General features: G+C 34.4%; 1 protein-coding gene across 1 annotated transcript in view; it reads left to right on the plus strand.

Moving 5' to 3' along the window:
• The window catches only part of MALRD1 (MAM and LDL receptor class A domain containing 1), a 274,148-nt gene that overhangs the window by 90,805 nt on the left and 166,612 nt on the right, over window positions 1-16,731 (plus strand). Inside the window, exon 21 of the mRNA XM_032991470.2 lies at window positions 14,909-15,065. Coding sequence (XP_032847361.2) covers window positions 14,909-15,065 — 157 coding nt within the window. The remainder of the gene's footprint in view (window positions 1-14,908; window positions 15,066-16,731) is intronic.

Below are 16,731 nucleotides of genomic sequence, written 5' to 3' on the forward strand. Positions count from 1 at the left end.
TAATTGTTGTATATCTGCTGATACCAGCTCTGTATGTGTACTTAGTAAATCTCGTAGCCTTTCCACTAGAGATTTTCATTGACACAGTGATACATGAAATTGTATTACCATTCCTCAACTTATTTTCAGGGTTTAATGCAATTAACAGTATATTGAAAAGGACTGGTGAAAAGGGAAAGTAAATGATCCATAAAGATTGCATTTTTCAGGCAACATTGAAATGTGTTGCTGTTGTGATCTTTCACGAGATGTAAATTGGTTGTACTGTTTTGCCATTCCCTTTGTTTATTGGCCTATAGAAGAGAACGGAAGCATGATGCTTTCCAATTACAGAAGGAGATGTGGAGCAGCATTTTTGCTGAACCAAAACTCTGCAACACTTCGTTTTATTTTCTCGTCCATTTTCCCCAAATTTCCAAAGAGTTAGATGAGAGAAATTGTAATCCTGTAATCTCGTGTGTTTGCTTATTAAATAAAACATACAGGATTATATATAGAAATGTTTAGATACATTCTGATGCAAGAGTGGGTGACCATGAAGCTTACAGTGAGTTCTTTCAGCAGAAATACCTGTGAATAGGTGGAGATTCAAACCATCTGCTTCCCACAGAATATGTATTTGGGCTAGTCACATGTAGGCTGATGAGTTGTAAGATTTAGATGTGAGTCTTTGAAGCTGTAATTACACTAATTGAGCAAAAATAATTACTTCAGAAATGGAGGACAAAACAATGTGAGTATATAAGCCCAACGCTGGAGGAATGGAAGCCGTTATGTGAATCTGCTATAGCAGCCTGACAGTCCTTGGCTTATGTTGGAGAAAGGCTGGCACATGTTTTGCACAGAACTAGGTGACATTGGCATTGTGCACTGAAAAACTGTTATGTGTATATGAATGGCATGATTCTGCACTTAAAAAATGGGAATTCTCTTTTGCAGTTAAGCTTCTAAATTATATAATAATGAAAGCATCACTTTGTTTAGGCTTAGACAAGTCACCAAATGGATAACTCCATAAATTTATTTCCATATTAGAGAAACTGGTTAGTGATGTAGCAAATTCTTTGACGTTATTAATGATATTTGGGTACAACTGTTACTTGAAAACTTTGTAACACTTAATTGATATAATAATTCATACCCATATCTGTCATCAAAACTAATGAATCAAAGCAAAGAAGGATGTGGAACTAAAATTCTAAGCTCACATGATAATTATTGCTGTGTAAATAGCTCCCTTGATAACCATATGTTTAACACATCTGTCTTGCTCTCGCGTCTGCTTTTCTGACAATCGTTAACAGAATTTAGCACAGGAAAAATTAGGAAAAATTAGAGGCTTTAAGTAATATACTTAAGCCCTGTAGTTTTTTCAGCAGTCAAGAAATGTTTTAAAGTTGAGAGTCTAAGAACTTCAAATTGGGTGAAAAAAATTGTAAACCCACAAGACACTACTCATAAAACATTGCAAAGGAGAAAGCTGAATTTAACTACTTGAAGGCACATCTTTTTTGCATATTGCATTTCACTTAGCTGATATAAGCACAACACAAAAGCATTTCTATTATATTGTATCTACAAATCGCCCTTGTTCTGTGCCACTGAGCCTGACAGAGAAGAGATGATAAAAGGAGCACTGAAATCCACATTGGAATGCATTTTTAAGTATATGGTAAATACTAGGTAGTCTCCAAAATAATTAAGTCCAGTTAAGGAACAGCTTGTGTGAACAGGTCAGAGACATGATCAGCTATGACCTGGAAAGTGTTGTGCAAGGAAAAATGACTCAGTCTTATATGCACAAAGCTTTATTTGGAGCATCCGTAGATGGATATGTTGACTCTAATGGTAAGATTTTCTCTTTGTAAAAAGCAAAAGACTTAGAAGTAAAACTGTCTCCAGTGGCCGGAGATGAAGAGAAGCAACAAGCTGTTTCACAGATGAGGATTCTCTCCAGTACAGCATATTTCCCCCTATAACTCTTTTTCCATAACAGCTATATAGTTTTCATCAGGACTGAACTGTCTCAGGATTTGTGAGGTGCGAGGGCATGAAACAGCTGATAAGAACAGCAAAGGGAACATCATTGCTGGAGCAGCCTCCTAGTGCCTAGCTGGAAGGGTGCAAAGTTGGAAGTCAAAGGCAAACTGTAGTTTTACAAATGGGAGGATGAGAGGAGCAAGGCTCCTCCAGTCACTTCAGTAGCTGTTTTGTGCTACCAAAAAGACAGCTGGAACTCTCAGTCCTCCCAACACTCTCAGCATAGCAGCTACTTCTTTGACTGTTGTAGGAGAGCTTTCCTGAAGTTGTCTTGTCTTCCCCCTAGCTTCATGACAGTACTTCATTCTTCATTCCAGTCACCTTCTTGGTTCAAGGATTGCTTTATATCCAAAAGCAAACCTTTTAAAATCCTTTCTCAATATTGGGATATCTTTGTCCATGGGATATTTCGATATAGCCGTTGAAACACTTGTGTGCTTTATGCTGATATCTCATTCAAAGGCTAGAAGATGTCTTTTTGGATCATCCTACATGTGTCTCAAAAACGCATGTACTCATATGGAGACAGTATCTTCTCTAGAGTGACTTACAGTGCAGAAGTTACAGGAAGATGCTTACAGTTAGCCCAGCAGATATTTAAAGCATATATTCTCTTATAAAAGTGATTCAGAAAAATATTTTTCCAAACCCAGAAAGTTAGCCTTTCTATCTACCCAGGTAGACCAAAGTAACGTATTGTTATTTTTATATTTATTATTATATTTATATTACCACAAATAATTAAAGATTTGTTGAAAGTCTGGACTAGGTCATTTGCAAAAAAATAAAAATATCTGTGACAATTTATTCTATAATCATTTTTTCATTAATTAGGATTTTTTCAGAGAGTAAGAATTCAGGTAATCAAGGTTCGGAAAACAGGTTTTCCTTTCCAGTCTTCTTTGAACAAGATTCAGCTTAGTATATGCTTGTTCTCTAAGTGGTTGTGAAATATGGAATAATTTGTGTCCGTACTTCATTAAAGTATTAGCAAAACATGACAGGTAATAAAATACTTTATTGTGCACACCAGTAAATATCCAGGGCCATGATAAGGCAAGAAACAAGACCATAGATATTAGACATTTGATGCTAAGTAAAAATGTAGTTACTAAGGAATTTTCTACAATAACACACAATTTTATACTAAACTGTAATGCAGAAAATTGCTAATTAAAACTAAAGTCCATTGTGATTAGAAATTTTGGTGGCCTCTTCACCTCAAACTTGGTTATTTGAGAAGGAAACTCATTATTTTTTTTTCCTTTTGCCTTTAACCTCACAGAATTTACAGAGATATGACAGAATGCTAATGAGATGTAGCAGGTTCATATGAGCCATGGAAACACCATGGATTATTCTCAGCCCTGTGTCAGTCAGAAGCCATCAGACTAAAATCTCCAATGGAGAAAATCCAACTAACAGTCACTGACTGTTGTGTTATGATCAAAACATGGAATCTTTCATCTCTGATGCCATTTGTTTTGTGTGGTGCTTGGTATGCTGCAATGCTTTTAAGTGTCACTGGTAAGTCTTGAGAGAGTTTGAACAGAGATTCTCTGAGAATAATGATGCTGACAGAACAAAGGAAAAAAAAAAAAGGAGATTAGACTTGTTAATAACATATTAATCTGTGCTCTACTGTTCAACTACAAAGGTTTATTTGTTTGCAGTTAAGTTCATGAGGCTTTGGTTTTCAATATCAGCTGTTCTGTTATTTTAACCTTCTGATATTTTAAGGTAGCCTCAGACCAGTGATGTAATTTCTGCTTTAAAGGACCCAGCACTTTCTGCTCTTCTACAGACACATCTGTGACATACCTACAGCTCAGAGATGTAGAGATTTGCAAAATTTGCAAATGCATGATCCATACAGAAAAGCGCATCTGTATTTAAGGAGTGTGCAGTGATGATGTTTTGTCTGAGCAAGAAAACTGTTTTTTTAAACAGTTTTTGCTACTTCAAAAATGTTGTTCTGCTCAGTTAGTAAGAGAAGGAAAATGGGATTTGAAGTGCTTCATCAGATTTACAGTCCATTGGCATTGTGCACTTTCCTCTGATTATAAACTGTGTCTGTGCTACAGTTCAGGTATGATTAGATTAGATGTGGATACACCTGCTCTAGCCCAATTTTAGCTACCACTGGTTCTGATTGACGTAGTATGGGAGTGTGCCACTCAGCATGCTACACAGAATTGTCCTGGAGTGCTAAACAAAGACTTGGTTGGTTACACCTCACTCTACTCTGCTGTGATTACACTATATCTCTAACACACTGGATTTACGTTGATGTGCACCAATTTTCCAGTCTGTTCTCCAACCAAGTCTGCAGAATCATTTGTATTCTTTTCCCCATAGCTGAATACTGCCAGATGAATGTGCAAGAAGTAATAAAGATTCATTTATAAAATTCTGGTTTCTCCTGTAAAGCCTTGTTCAGAATATACTCTGGGCAGTTTATATGTGCTTTCTGTTTTAAATTTCTTTATCAAAACTCTTATAAAGAAGATTTATGCTTTTCTTGAGCCTCTAGCAAATGATGTATTAATTAACAGAGCAATGGAATTACCATATAGCTTTTTTTCCCCATGAATTCCTTTAAAAACAAATATCTAAATTTTTATCATGTAATGAGAATCTCTACTTTGTAAAGGAAATCCCAAAAACATCTTAAAAGTGTTTATAATGTATGGAATAATTTTTAAAGGACTGATGGACATTAACACAAAGCTGTATTCGTTATTCCAACCAAAAGGATAAAAAAAGCTCCTGAGAGAAAACACCTTCTGAAGGCACAAACCAAGCCTGGTTGCAATACACCACAATAAATGCTTAATACACAGATTCTGTGTTTGTCATTGTATAAGGATGAGTGTCCGAAGAGTTCGACATACTTCACTACCATATATTTATGTTGGACTTGCTGTCTCATTCCATTTCATCTGTGCTGACTAATGTGCTTTAGGCAGGAATTGCTTGAAGACACTGAAACTAATGACAATGCTTTTAAATGAGCCTTTTAGATATGGAGAGTATAAATGATACCTGAGAGTACTATAGTTTGTTACACTTATGTAGAAGTGGAGGAAAAGTATGAGCTTTATGTGATGCTTTTACACACCACAGATCTGTTCTCAGTAGATTATTTACTTTAGACAAATGCATGTGCATGTCTGAGAATTTATTGACAGGAAAGTGAAACACAGCATTAAGCCCCATAGGCTCCACAGCTGTCTAAGAAAATGCTTATAATACTCTTAAAGCCAATGGAGAATGAGGGAAGAGATACTTCAGCCTTGTAAAGATGAGTTTATTTAGCACGTTACCGTGTTCCTATCTATCACAGGCTCTGATGGGCATTGTGCTTCTATATGTGCAAATCTTGAGATTCTTGAGTTGAATGGGTGTAGATTTGATCAGAATAAAGACTTGAGGACATCTAGAGGAATAAGGTAACAATAAAGAACAAAAAACAGATTTAATTTTTATATATTTATAGATTTATTCATTCACATACTTTCATCCCCCTCCCCAACTTTAAAAGCACTTTCTGAGAATATCTAATATTTCCTCTTGTTACACCTAGTGAAAAAATGGAAGGTTAAGTATTGTAGCAGTACAGTCTGAGAAGAATTCCTCTGTAACACTGTGCATAAGGTTTCTCCACCCTCCTCTTGTCTCATTAGAACTGGAACAATAAATTCAATTTTGAAGATCAGATGACTCCATCATCAGTTATAAGATATGAGCCACCTTCATTAAAGAAGCCTGGAGTCTCGTCAGACTTCAGGTTAATATTATCTTTTGACTTTGTCATAATCCATTGGTTAGTGTCTGGTTACACTGTTAGTGGCAAAGTTCAGATGAATGCATGTGGTTAAATAATAAGGAAGTACACACAGCAATCACAGTAACATAGATAACACACATCAATATCACCTGAAGCAATATACTGATTAAAAACTAAACACTAAAGACTATATATTTTATATTTTTATAATAGAAATCTCTGTACTGTGTGTTTAATGAAACTGAAGCAAATATAATCATTATTTTTTAGGAAAAGAGAAGTTTGGGTTTGAAATTGATGAAAAAGTAATTCTAAGTTTTGCGCCATCCAGTTGGGGAGCAAAAGTATTCATATTACTTGTGTGTCCAACTTAAATATGTAGTTAAATATTATTTACTTTTAAAAAGAAACTAATGGTAATAAACAATTTGCACGATTATGTCAAATAGCTAGTCTATTTCAAGTAATTTTAATTTAATCAAACCTAATTTTGTATGAAGAAAGAAATTGTAGTCAAAGTATTTTTCAGCTCTATATATTAGGATGCCAGAGCATGGGATTAATCTCATAATGAAAATAGATTGAACTGTGAAGAATTTAATCATTTTGTGGGGGTAAAACTTTACCAGCACATTTCGTTCTGGAATTCATATATGTTACATAAAATAAGGCATCAAAGTTGTACTTAAAGCTTTATGTGGTATGCTTGTATCATGGTCAAAGATAGCAGGGTTATTTTGGAATTTTGGCTCTTAGAGTGTTAAAATAAATATAATACACTTTGATTTAGTGCAAGAATTCCTTCTCACATTTGTGCTGTTTTATTCTGGAGTACCTTTCTAATCTCAGTGCCCAATTACAGGTCTCAGCATGTGGCTAGTGCTTTGGTGTCTTAAGCACCTTTGTTTCTGTTCAATTTGAATTAACCATTGAAGCTCAATCCAGTATTCATGTGCCAAAGTTTAGATGCTCAAGACAGAAAATTTTGTCTCTAGCACTGTGAAAATAACTAGGTCTGTTGGCATCCAGCAATTTATAGACAGTTGTCTGTAAAAACAGCTAGATGATTTTTGCAAAGGAAAAAGCTCTATTAAACCCTTTCAGAAAGGAGTCATCCAAAAAATTTACTTCTACTTTGTTATGGAATGGCAATCATATTACTTTTTGATTCTGAGTTTATTATGTGTTAGAGTTAAATGTTAATGGAGGTGGGAGGTTACTAGATAAAAAATATGTTTTGAATCATGGTAAAAGAACTTATTTTCAGAATTACCACTGTTTGAAAATTTATCACATATTGCTGTAAGTGAAGATCTGAATTCCTGACCACTGTTTGTTTTCAATTTTTTTTTTTTTTTTTTTTTTTAATGTTTACAGAAATACTTAAATTTAATTGAAACCTTCATTTTTCTTTTCTTTCTAGTTGATAAATACAGATTTGAGTTACTAACTATTTAAAGCTTATTAATATTTAAGTAGTTAGAAGTGTTCAGTGGAGAAAATCTTTCTCTGATACATAGTAGAATTAATTAGGATGTTGGAGTTCTTATTGTTCTTTAAGATTACTGAAAGTTACACATTTTATGGAATTTTAATTTTGTATATAGATTCTTTTTCTGCAGTAATATCCTCACAGCTGTAATGCTTTATTCAGGAAAGAATTAAGCCAATGGATATGTGCAGGTCACTGCAAGACAGGGGTTGTTAAAGATCCATTCATATATTGTGACCTGTAATAGGGCATCCTATATTATCTACAGAAGGATAAGCAGTCAGACTATTTCTGGTGCAGACATTGAATATCTAGCAAATACAAACACTAAAGAAACAAGGTAAATTTTTTCTCATTCTTTCTCCTCATAAAGCTTATGCTTCCTAGAGAAGTGTGCTCTGCCACATTTCTTTCAGATTCACAATAATTATACATCTTGAGTAAAACCTAGGCCATTGTCCATAGAATACCCTCTCCTTCCTTCCTACATCACATGTTGTTTTCTGGCTGAAACAATGGGTATAACGGGCAGTGCATTGAGTAGCTGTTACCTAGAGTATAAAGGGGGTGATAAATTTCTTCCTGAATGAGTGCTTGAATATTAAATTTTCTTTCACTTCTGAAATTTGTTAGCATCTTTTTGTGTTTTCCACAAGGAGATGCAATGTTGAGGGAACTGTTAGTGTTTGCTTTACTTTGTTTTCTTGTGGGTTGTTTTTTTTTTTGTTTTTTTTTTTTTTTACATTAACCTTACCCTTTCTGTATATTTTTATAATACTTTCTGTAGTATTTCTACATTGCTTCTACTCACCTTTCAGCGGTTTCCCACCGTAAAACCAAACTTCAAGTAAGCAATGCTATAGGCACAATGTGTACACAGCCTTCCTATTTTACAGTTCATATATTGAAGTTACATTGTACCCTATATGGACACATACAAAGATAAAGCTTAAGCCTTCCTTGTTCCTTGCCTGTTTCTTTAGGAATACTGTAATGATAATGACTTTTGGATACTTTGTATTTCTATTGCAACTTTGTTAACAATGCTAGAAAATATGAAATGTTAGCATATTTTCAAAGATTTTTAATATAGATTTTTATTTTTATACCTGCTTAAAATTTTGCCAGAACTTTCATATCACTTGGTTTCTGACACTATAAACAAGAAATAATAGTAATCAACATAAAATGGAGCTAGCATGATGGAAAGATCAAAGTATCACAGTTTACAACCATCTTGTGTCAAATACATAAGGCATTAAAATACCAATACTATGACGACATGGTACAAGAAAAAAAATGTCACCAGTATAAATATTTTCTCATAAATATGGATGTTAGGAAGAAAAAGGGGAGAATTTAACTCCCTCTCAGCTCATGAAACAATAATCTAAAAAATTTTCAGAGAAACCTTTGGATTAAATATTTTCTAGTTAGGAAAACCTATCTAATCTAAAACTAAAATTCTCCTGCAAACATCTTAACTTTGGCAAAACTGTCATCTGGTTCCTATGCTCTTGAAGGAAATGGAATAGAGAAGAAACTGATCTCCCTCAGCCCCACTACCCTGATAAAGGATGTGCAGAATATGATAAAGGCAAAATGAAGCCACTGCCTTGTCTGATTCAAACCATCAACTTAAGCTTTGATGTCCCACATTTTCCTGATATAACTAGTATCCCACAATCCTTCCCCTTTGGTCAAGAGAGCGCTTGTTTTGGATGTCATCTAGTGCCCTATTGTGTTTTTGACCGGTAGCTTGGGGTTTCTCTTTGTACAGAAACCCATGTGGACTAATAGCAGGTCACTAACTTGGCAGATCCTGGACAGATGATGTTGGAGAGCTGAAGAATAATGCTTTGAACACATAATAGGTCCAACATGTCTATAGGGCTCTGATTTGCTATATAGATGATACACAGTGTTTATGGACATATATATGCAGGAAAAATGGAAAGGAATGTGGGAGCTGCTGCTTCTTGAATTTCAAATTTTAGTATGGTGCGTTAATCACTGGGATGCTTATCACTCTAAGGAAACAGCAATTTCCCTCTCTGGTTTGCCTTTTTGTTTGTTTATTTTTCTCATTTTTGGTGAGATTTGGAAGGAAATCAGAACTCTTTAATGAAATGGACTTGTTTGTTTTCTAACCAGATTTAGTTTTCACTCTAAATGAAAAATAAAGAGCAAAGGGTATTTTTTAAATCAATCTAAGTGCTTAATCAAGGATTATCAAACAATCTGTAGAAGATACATAAAGGAATAAACACTTTAAAAACTGATAGATATCCAACAATTAATTAAATCAGAGCTTCAACTTTCTGCAAGAGAAAGTTCAGCTGATTCATTTTTGATCCACTTTCAGACATTACAGCAATAAACAATTACTACTGTGAAATGAGTAATTCATAGTGTGAGACTTTACCTGATAACAATTTCAGATTTAAGTTGGGCCTAATTGTTTGGATAGGCTCCAACTTCTTTTTAATACACCTAATCTTTCCCTCAGTACCTATTCCCATTCAGTATATTCAGTTCCCTATGTTCTTCTGAATGCTTTGAAGGGGGAAATACAGTGAAGATTCTTTTATGAATGCCCCTTCTTTGTTAACTACATTTTAAAAGATACCTGAAATATTAAGCAGGTAACAAAGTCAAGTATCGAAATGTAGCTCAGTTGCTTATGTTGAATTTTTTGTAGTCATTAAAATGTTGTGAATTTCCCTCTGAAATTAATTAGGATTATTGCACTGGCACAGGAATGTCTCCATATACGGAATGCTTGCAGTACAGAGGTAAAATTAATTATTTTCAAAGGGTAAATATCAAGGTTTTAATGGCACATATTGTAGCTGCCAACTAAGAGGTTTTCCATGGGATAATTTTCCAAATGAGCCTGAGATCTTGCAGCTACTGGCAGGGGAGCCTGTATATATTCTGCTGAATTTCAGCACTTACATAAGATCTACATTGAGAGCCAGATTTATTCATGTTGAACAATATCTTGTTTTACACTTGTTATCATAGACTTCTTGAGGTCTTATTTGAAAAGAAAAACAAAAAAAAAAGAGGGGGAGTACTTTTATGGAGTACTAAGAAAGGAATTTAAGGAGGGGTCAGATGATTAAATAACACATTGAAGAAACTACTACCTTGTCTGAAGATCACTCAAAGAACAAAGATGGGGAGTGAGAACAACTTCTGAGCAGAATAAGAGAGAGTGTTAATTTAGGTTTATAGAAAGTTTTGGAATACCTCGTGACTGTATAATAGTTACTGGTTTAAAATATATGTAAGCTAGCTCAGAAATATTTTACTTTAAAAGTTACAGCTTGACAAACTGAACAGATGATTGCATGTATGTTAACTGGCTTTTCTACAAAAGATTTATCCATAGAATGTGCAGGTTCTCTAGCATGTAAACTATATACAGAATGTTTTCTTATTACTTTCTTCAAACTCTTTCCCCTATAGCATGTGCATCTCTGTAAAATTCCACACAGATTGTTATACCAGAAAGCTTAAAGAATTCAAGACAGAGAGATTGCTTTGCTCTGTGAGCAAACATGGTGCAGGTTTATGTTAGCTACAGACACTAGAAGAAAGTTTTCCTTTTAAACAGCAACATGGATAGGTCATGAGTATATCACTCACAGTCCTAAGTGTAAAAGTTTCCGTGATAGAAGTGAACACAGATGCTCTACACATACTTATCCAGCCCCTTCTGATCCTTCCATTTCCCCTTACTTTCCCACACATCCTTAATATTCTTGCAATCACATACTACCACCGTGTTTAATGATTAGAAGTCCATGAAGTTTATCATACAGGAGACTTCATCTGGTTTACTAGTTTTAAATGTAACATTATAGCAAACACTGAAACAAAGGCAAAAATCCTTACAATGACACTTGCCTTCTTGGGATGTGCTATGAAACCAGTAGTATCTAGTCAGAAATATGATTTTGACATGCCTTCATGTCAAAGATGTATCTGAAAGAAAACACCAAATAAGAGATGGATGTTTAACTACCATCATAGTACTGATCGTACCCTACCACTGTTTCAAACTAATCTCACTGAGAGGCCTGGACATAATACTGAATACTCTGGGAAATACGAGGGCTTTAAGTGCTATTGCTTTTCAGAGCTTTTTATCATTCTGATTCTTATAGGCCTCTTGAATGCTACTGTAAATACAGTGCTGACATTCTTGGACCACTGAAGGCATGACTTCCCAGAAGCTGAGTAAATTCTGAATTTTTAAATGTTTTTGAAAACCTTAAGAGAACTGGGTATTCTTTTACCTCCAGGCAAGACTCTGGTAGAATGTTCAGCGCCAAGATAAAAAAGAAACTAAAAATTTCTACATTGAAATAACAGCTTTCTTCAGTAGAAAGGAGGGAAATAAATGAACAATCCAAATGCAGACTTGCTTGAAAGTTCTGTAACTATTTAGTTTTCAATTATCACTTATAGTACATGCAGTTTATTAAGAAAAGCTGTTTTATCAAAAATGCTCTATTACTTTTTATTTTGGGATTATTTTTACCTAATTGCCCTAAGGCTTGCATATGTATTACCCTATTTTGTGCTTGTTTTCTGCAACAGTTCACTTCCGAATATTTAAGCTACTGTCTCAAGGATGATGTAAATGCTTGTAGTAATTATAAAGATGTCTGAACTGCCAGGATACTGTGATAAAAGCTTCAGCAACACTTCTCTCATCTGCTTATGAATGTAAAGAAAAATATGATTGTGGACATCTCAATTTCCCCAGATCATTACTCTTCCCTCTAGAATCCCACCAGACTGAATTTGGTCCATCTTGGCTTTATTAACAGTCCTCAGTGATTTCGCATTTAACATGCCTTTCCTATACCAACTGAAGGTCTGCCCCACATTTTAAAATATATTTAAAAACATATTATATCTCCTTCAAAAATATCTACTTGTATATGGCTCAGGAAGACAAAATTATACTATAAACTACTGGGCATTTATTTTATAAGAAAGAAAGATTATAATTCTTCTGAGTAGTTTTTTCTATTTATAGGTGGCAGTAGAAATGTTAACTCTGATCATGACTGCTACTTTACTACATGTATTTAATTTCTACCTAAGACTATGTGCATAGGCAATGCATCCCACACAATACTGATTTTTTATGTAAAAATCTTAATTTTTCAATTATGAACCATTTGTACTTCATGTTCTCCAATATACATGTAAGAAATGATCTGCAACATATTATCTTTTCCTGCATAAGTTCATTCACTTTACAGGATCTTTTAGTACTTCATTTTAAATAAAACAAATGTGTTAATAGTTTAGAGCTGAGAATCATCGTCCCTAGCTAAAGAGAATTTATGGGAATAATTCACTTCTGTGCCTTTTGACATTTGCAAATACTTTACATACAAATCCTTACCAATATCAAGAAATATAATGATTCTCTCATTCTTGCATACTAGATAAGGCTTTGGGAAACCTCTGAGAAGTGTGTATGTAATGATTACAGGATGGAACTGTGACTGATTAGCTAGTGAAAGTGTTCCTTTCACTTCTGGTGTGTGGAAGTGTTACTGTTGCAGTTTGCTGCAACAGGAAACAGCCTGGGATTTCTGTATGAAAGTGTATTGTAACTATCACAATTGTCTCTTATTTTCACCTATGAAAACATTTCCTTAGTTTTCCATGGCTCCAGCAGTTGCCTTTTTATTTATTTTTTTTTTTTTCTGGTATGACACCAAGAGAGGCAGAAGTAGTACTCTGCATAACAAACAATGAACCAGCCACTGATTTGCAAGGATTTTTGATGGGCAGTTTTGTGTCAATGGCTATTAATAGGTTTTAATTTTCCTGTGAAGAAAAAACGTAACGACATTAAACATCGAGAAAGAGATGGAAAATTGTCTTCATTTAAATGTAGCCTTAAGATCAACCACAGGTTACAGGAAGGATAAGAATATACTCTATGAAACTCTTTGCCCTGGGCAAAAGGAAGTTCAGGTTGTTTGCAGTCTATCAATCTGTCTACTGGACATACTAGAAACAAGTTACTACATACGTGATTCTAAGGATGAGTGAATTAATTAAAGGACTTCAGATCCTCAGAGGAAATTGCTGTGTAAGTACAGAGATAAAATTTGCCTGTTTCTAGCCTACTTTATATCATGTACTATAGTAGACAGAATGTGCTGTTCTTAAAGTGACTGAATATACAATGAATATATACAATGGAATTCAGTCACTCCCTGACCTCCAGAGTACGTGACAAGCCTTAATTAATATATGTTAAAGTATTTTGTGATGATTGAGTGTAAATTAATTTATACAGTAAATATAATCCATTACTTTGGTTGTAACTTTGCAGTGACAAACCTGTACCTATTAAATTCATAGTTATTTTATCACACATATCAGTACATTCTGATTTCAATAAAGTCCTTGCAAACTGAGGTAAATTATGTCTAGATAAATAGTGAATATATTTTTTAAAGTTTTATAACATATTTTTAAAGAAGAAATTTTCCTACAAGATTTCAACGAAACTTTACTAGATTATTGAAAAAGTAGATTTTATAATATTTGTTTAATACAACAGGGCAACTGCAGCAAAGACTGCATCAAACTGAGTTCTGACCACAGTCACCCAAGTCTTTTAATCCTTTAGAGTGCTCTAAGTAAAAAAACTTAAGAGGACTGATGAAAAGAAACAAAGGTTCTTGAATCTGTAGCACTGAATTTGTGACTCTTCCCATTCAGCAGGACTTGTAGACTGTGAACCTCCCCTGAGCACCCTGTGTTTCTCTCGGCAGTGCTTTCTGGGCATAACCTCTGCCTTCTCACAGTTGCAGTGGTGCAACTTTATGGAGCAGTTGCTCAGAGGTTGGCCAGACAGGAAAGCTGTAAACCAAGGAAAACCTAACACCCGGATCTTTTTAAAAATGTAGGTCCTATTGTCAGGTTTGTAAGCCTATCAAGTTTGGAAAGGTTCTTTTGAGAAGCACTGAGCATGTAGCAGCTCCACTGAAGAGAGCAGAATCTTATCTTTGGTCAACAGCTGTTTTTAATTTTGAAAAGCAAGAATTTTAGGAGCCAAATCTTAGATACCCAAGACAATAAAACTGCAGTTCTGGTTTCTCTGTATACTCCAATTCTGATGCTTACTGCAAAGCCAGCCTCATCTTTCCCAGCATCTCAGGAGAAAGAATTTCACCCAGTATCTTGAATTTTTTTGACTTCAAGCCAGGATTAAATCCTTTGATTAACCTGAGGAAAGGGGGGGGGGATCGGGCGGCGGAACCTGGAGGCCCCCCTGCTCTCATCTATATCACCCTGTAGGTAGAGGTTGACTTCAGATCTGTATTTTGTTTTACCAGTCTCTGATATAAAAATACTATCTGCATTTTCAAGGGCTTTTTGAGATTCTGGCTACACACTGGTAAATTAAGAGGCATCCAGATACCCAGACAAAAGGCGTTATATCTGTATAAGGAAATATTATCATTTGAATTTTAACTAGATTTTAATTATTATTGAATGCTTTATTTTAATAAAGAAAAACTTTTGTCTCTGAGCAGGTGTACTGAAGAAGGATGGTATCTGTTTGCAGACAGCTCAAATGGAGAATTTGGTCACACAGCTGACATTGCTACCCCAGTCATCTCTCTTACAGGGCCAAAATGCAAAATCATATTCTGGGACTACATGAATGGTTCAACAATAGGTTCTCTGGAGGTACCAAAATATTATTTATTTTGGGTTGTTTTTTTGCTGCAAGAAAAGTCATGCTTTGTCATTTAGTTTCACTAAAGCCTAGGCTGCTAATAAATGAAAACAAATTACTAACATTCAGCTGCTCTCAATATGTTATGATCTGAAGGAAACATTAGCTCAAATAAGCTGGGGAAAAATGTAACTTTCTACAACAATCAAAACTTATGACCTTTATAGACATATTGTGGTTGGAACTTCCATACAAGAGAAAGCCTTGTATTGGACAATACTCTTTGACACTGAAAGGCATCTGTAGATATCTGGACATCAAGGTCTTTGACTGAATGTGGGAGCATGAAAAAAAATAACTTGTATTAAAATCTGGTGTGCTGTAAAATTTCGTAAACAGCTTATTCCTCCAAAAGTTTAACATATATCTTTCAGAGGTTAATTATATTAATATAAGCAGCATTGAAATATTTCTAGGACGTAACAGTAACAAGAATTCTTACCCATACCCTTTTCTTCACTCCAGTTAAATAAAAACACTTCTGTAAAGGACATGTAACTCGTTCAGCAGCTTGTAGATCAAATGAATCACTGCAAAGTCAACGACTAAAACAGCGACGTTGTTCTCAACAATTTTTTTGCCAAACATCTGAGTAAATATAATGGTATTCCCGATGAATGTTAACACCTACAGCATCAAAAGTGGATTGAAAAAAATACTCAGGATAAATTACCCAGTCACCTCTGCACTCAGTATCAAATTGGGTGTGGCCAGTGCATATGGTTTTAATTGTACAAATAAATTCTTAGTAGTTCAATTACTCTGAATAACAAATAATATAAAATTTTCAGAAATAAACTGTTTTGAAGATGAAATTAAAATATATGTTGATGCTAGAACTGAAATTTGAGGTGTGGTGTCCTTCACCCCATGCATGTGACTTGCTAGACATTCAGAGGAAGAATGTTCTGTATTTTCTTGAATTTTCTTAAACAATTTTTATAAGTATTACTGGATTTCTCCCAAGTAAGTAAAGATGTTGCTAGGCTGCTTGGTAAATAGTCAAATTTTAATCCATCAGAATTAGTAGAAATCAGAGTATAAAGATGGTTTGTCCTCAGTTTTAAAGACTCTGGACAGATCAATTTGCTTTGAGACTTCTTTGCATTTATGCCAGAGTCCAGGACATTTTTACAGTATAGGAACCCATGTTAGTTGGAATCAGGTCCACAGAGTGTTTTGTAGAAATTAATAGCAAATTCTATGGATCAATACCCAGTATTACCACCTCAAAAGGCAAATGTATATAGAATTTTTTTTTCTCAGTTTCAACACAGGACACTACAGTTTCTCTATATTCCTTAACTGATATTTCCCTCCACCCCCATAATTTAATTGATTTTAAGATGTACCAAAGGAAAATCACAAAATCTTTGCATTTTAAATGTCATAAATAATCACATGGTTTCAGTTGTTTAATTAAGCAACTAATAATGAATATAAGAATAACTCAGAATATAAAATTATTTAGGTAATTCTCATTATTTTCTTCTAAAGGTTCTAAGTATTATATGAATGTGAATCTGTGTTTAAAAATTACTAAAGGCCTTTTATCCACCTCTTCCCCGAGGGCTACCACATTATTATTTCGTTCACAAGATTGGATTTTTACATGTT

This window comes from Tyto alba, unplaced genomic scaffold (genome assembly GCF_018691265.1).
Source record: "Tyto alba isolate M040663 unplaced genomic scaffold, T.alba_DEE_v4.0 Super-Scaffold_38, whole genome shotgun sequence".
Taxonomy (NCBI): Eukaryota; Metazoa; Chordata; class Aves; order Strigiformes; family Tytonidae; genus Tyto; species Tyto alba.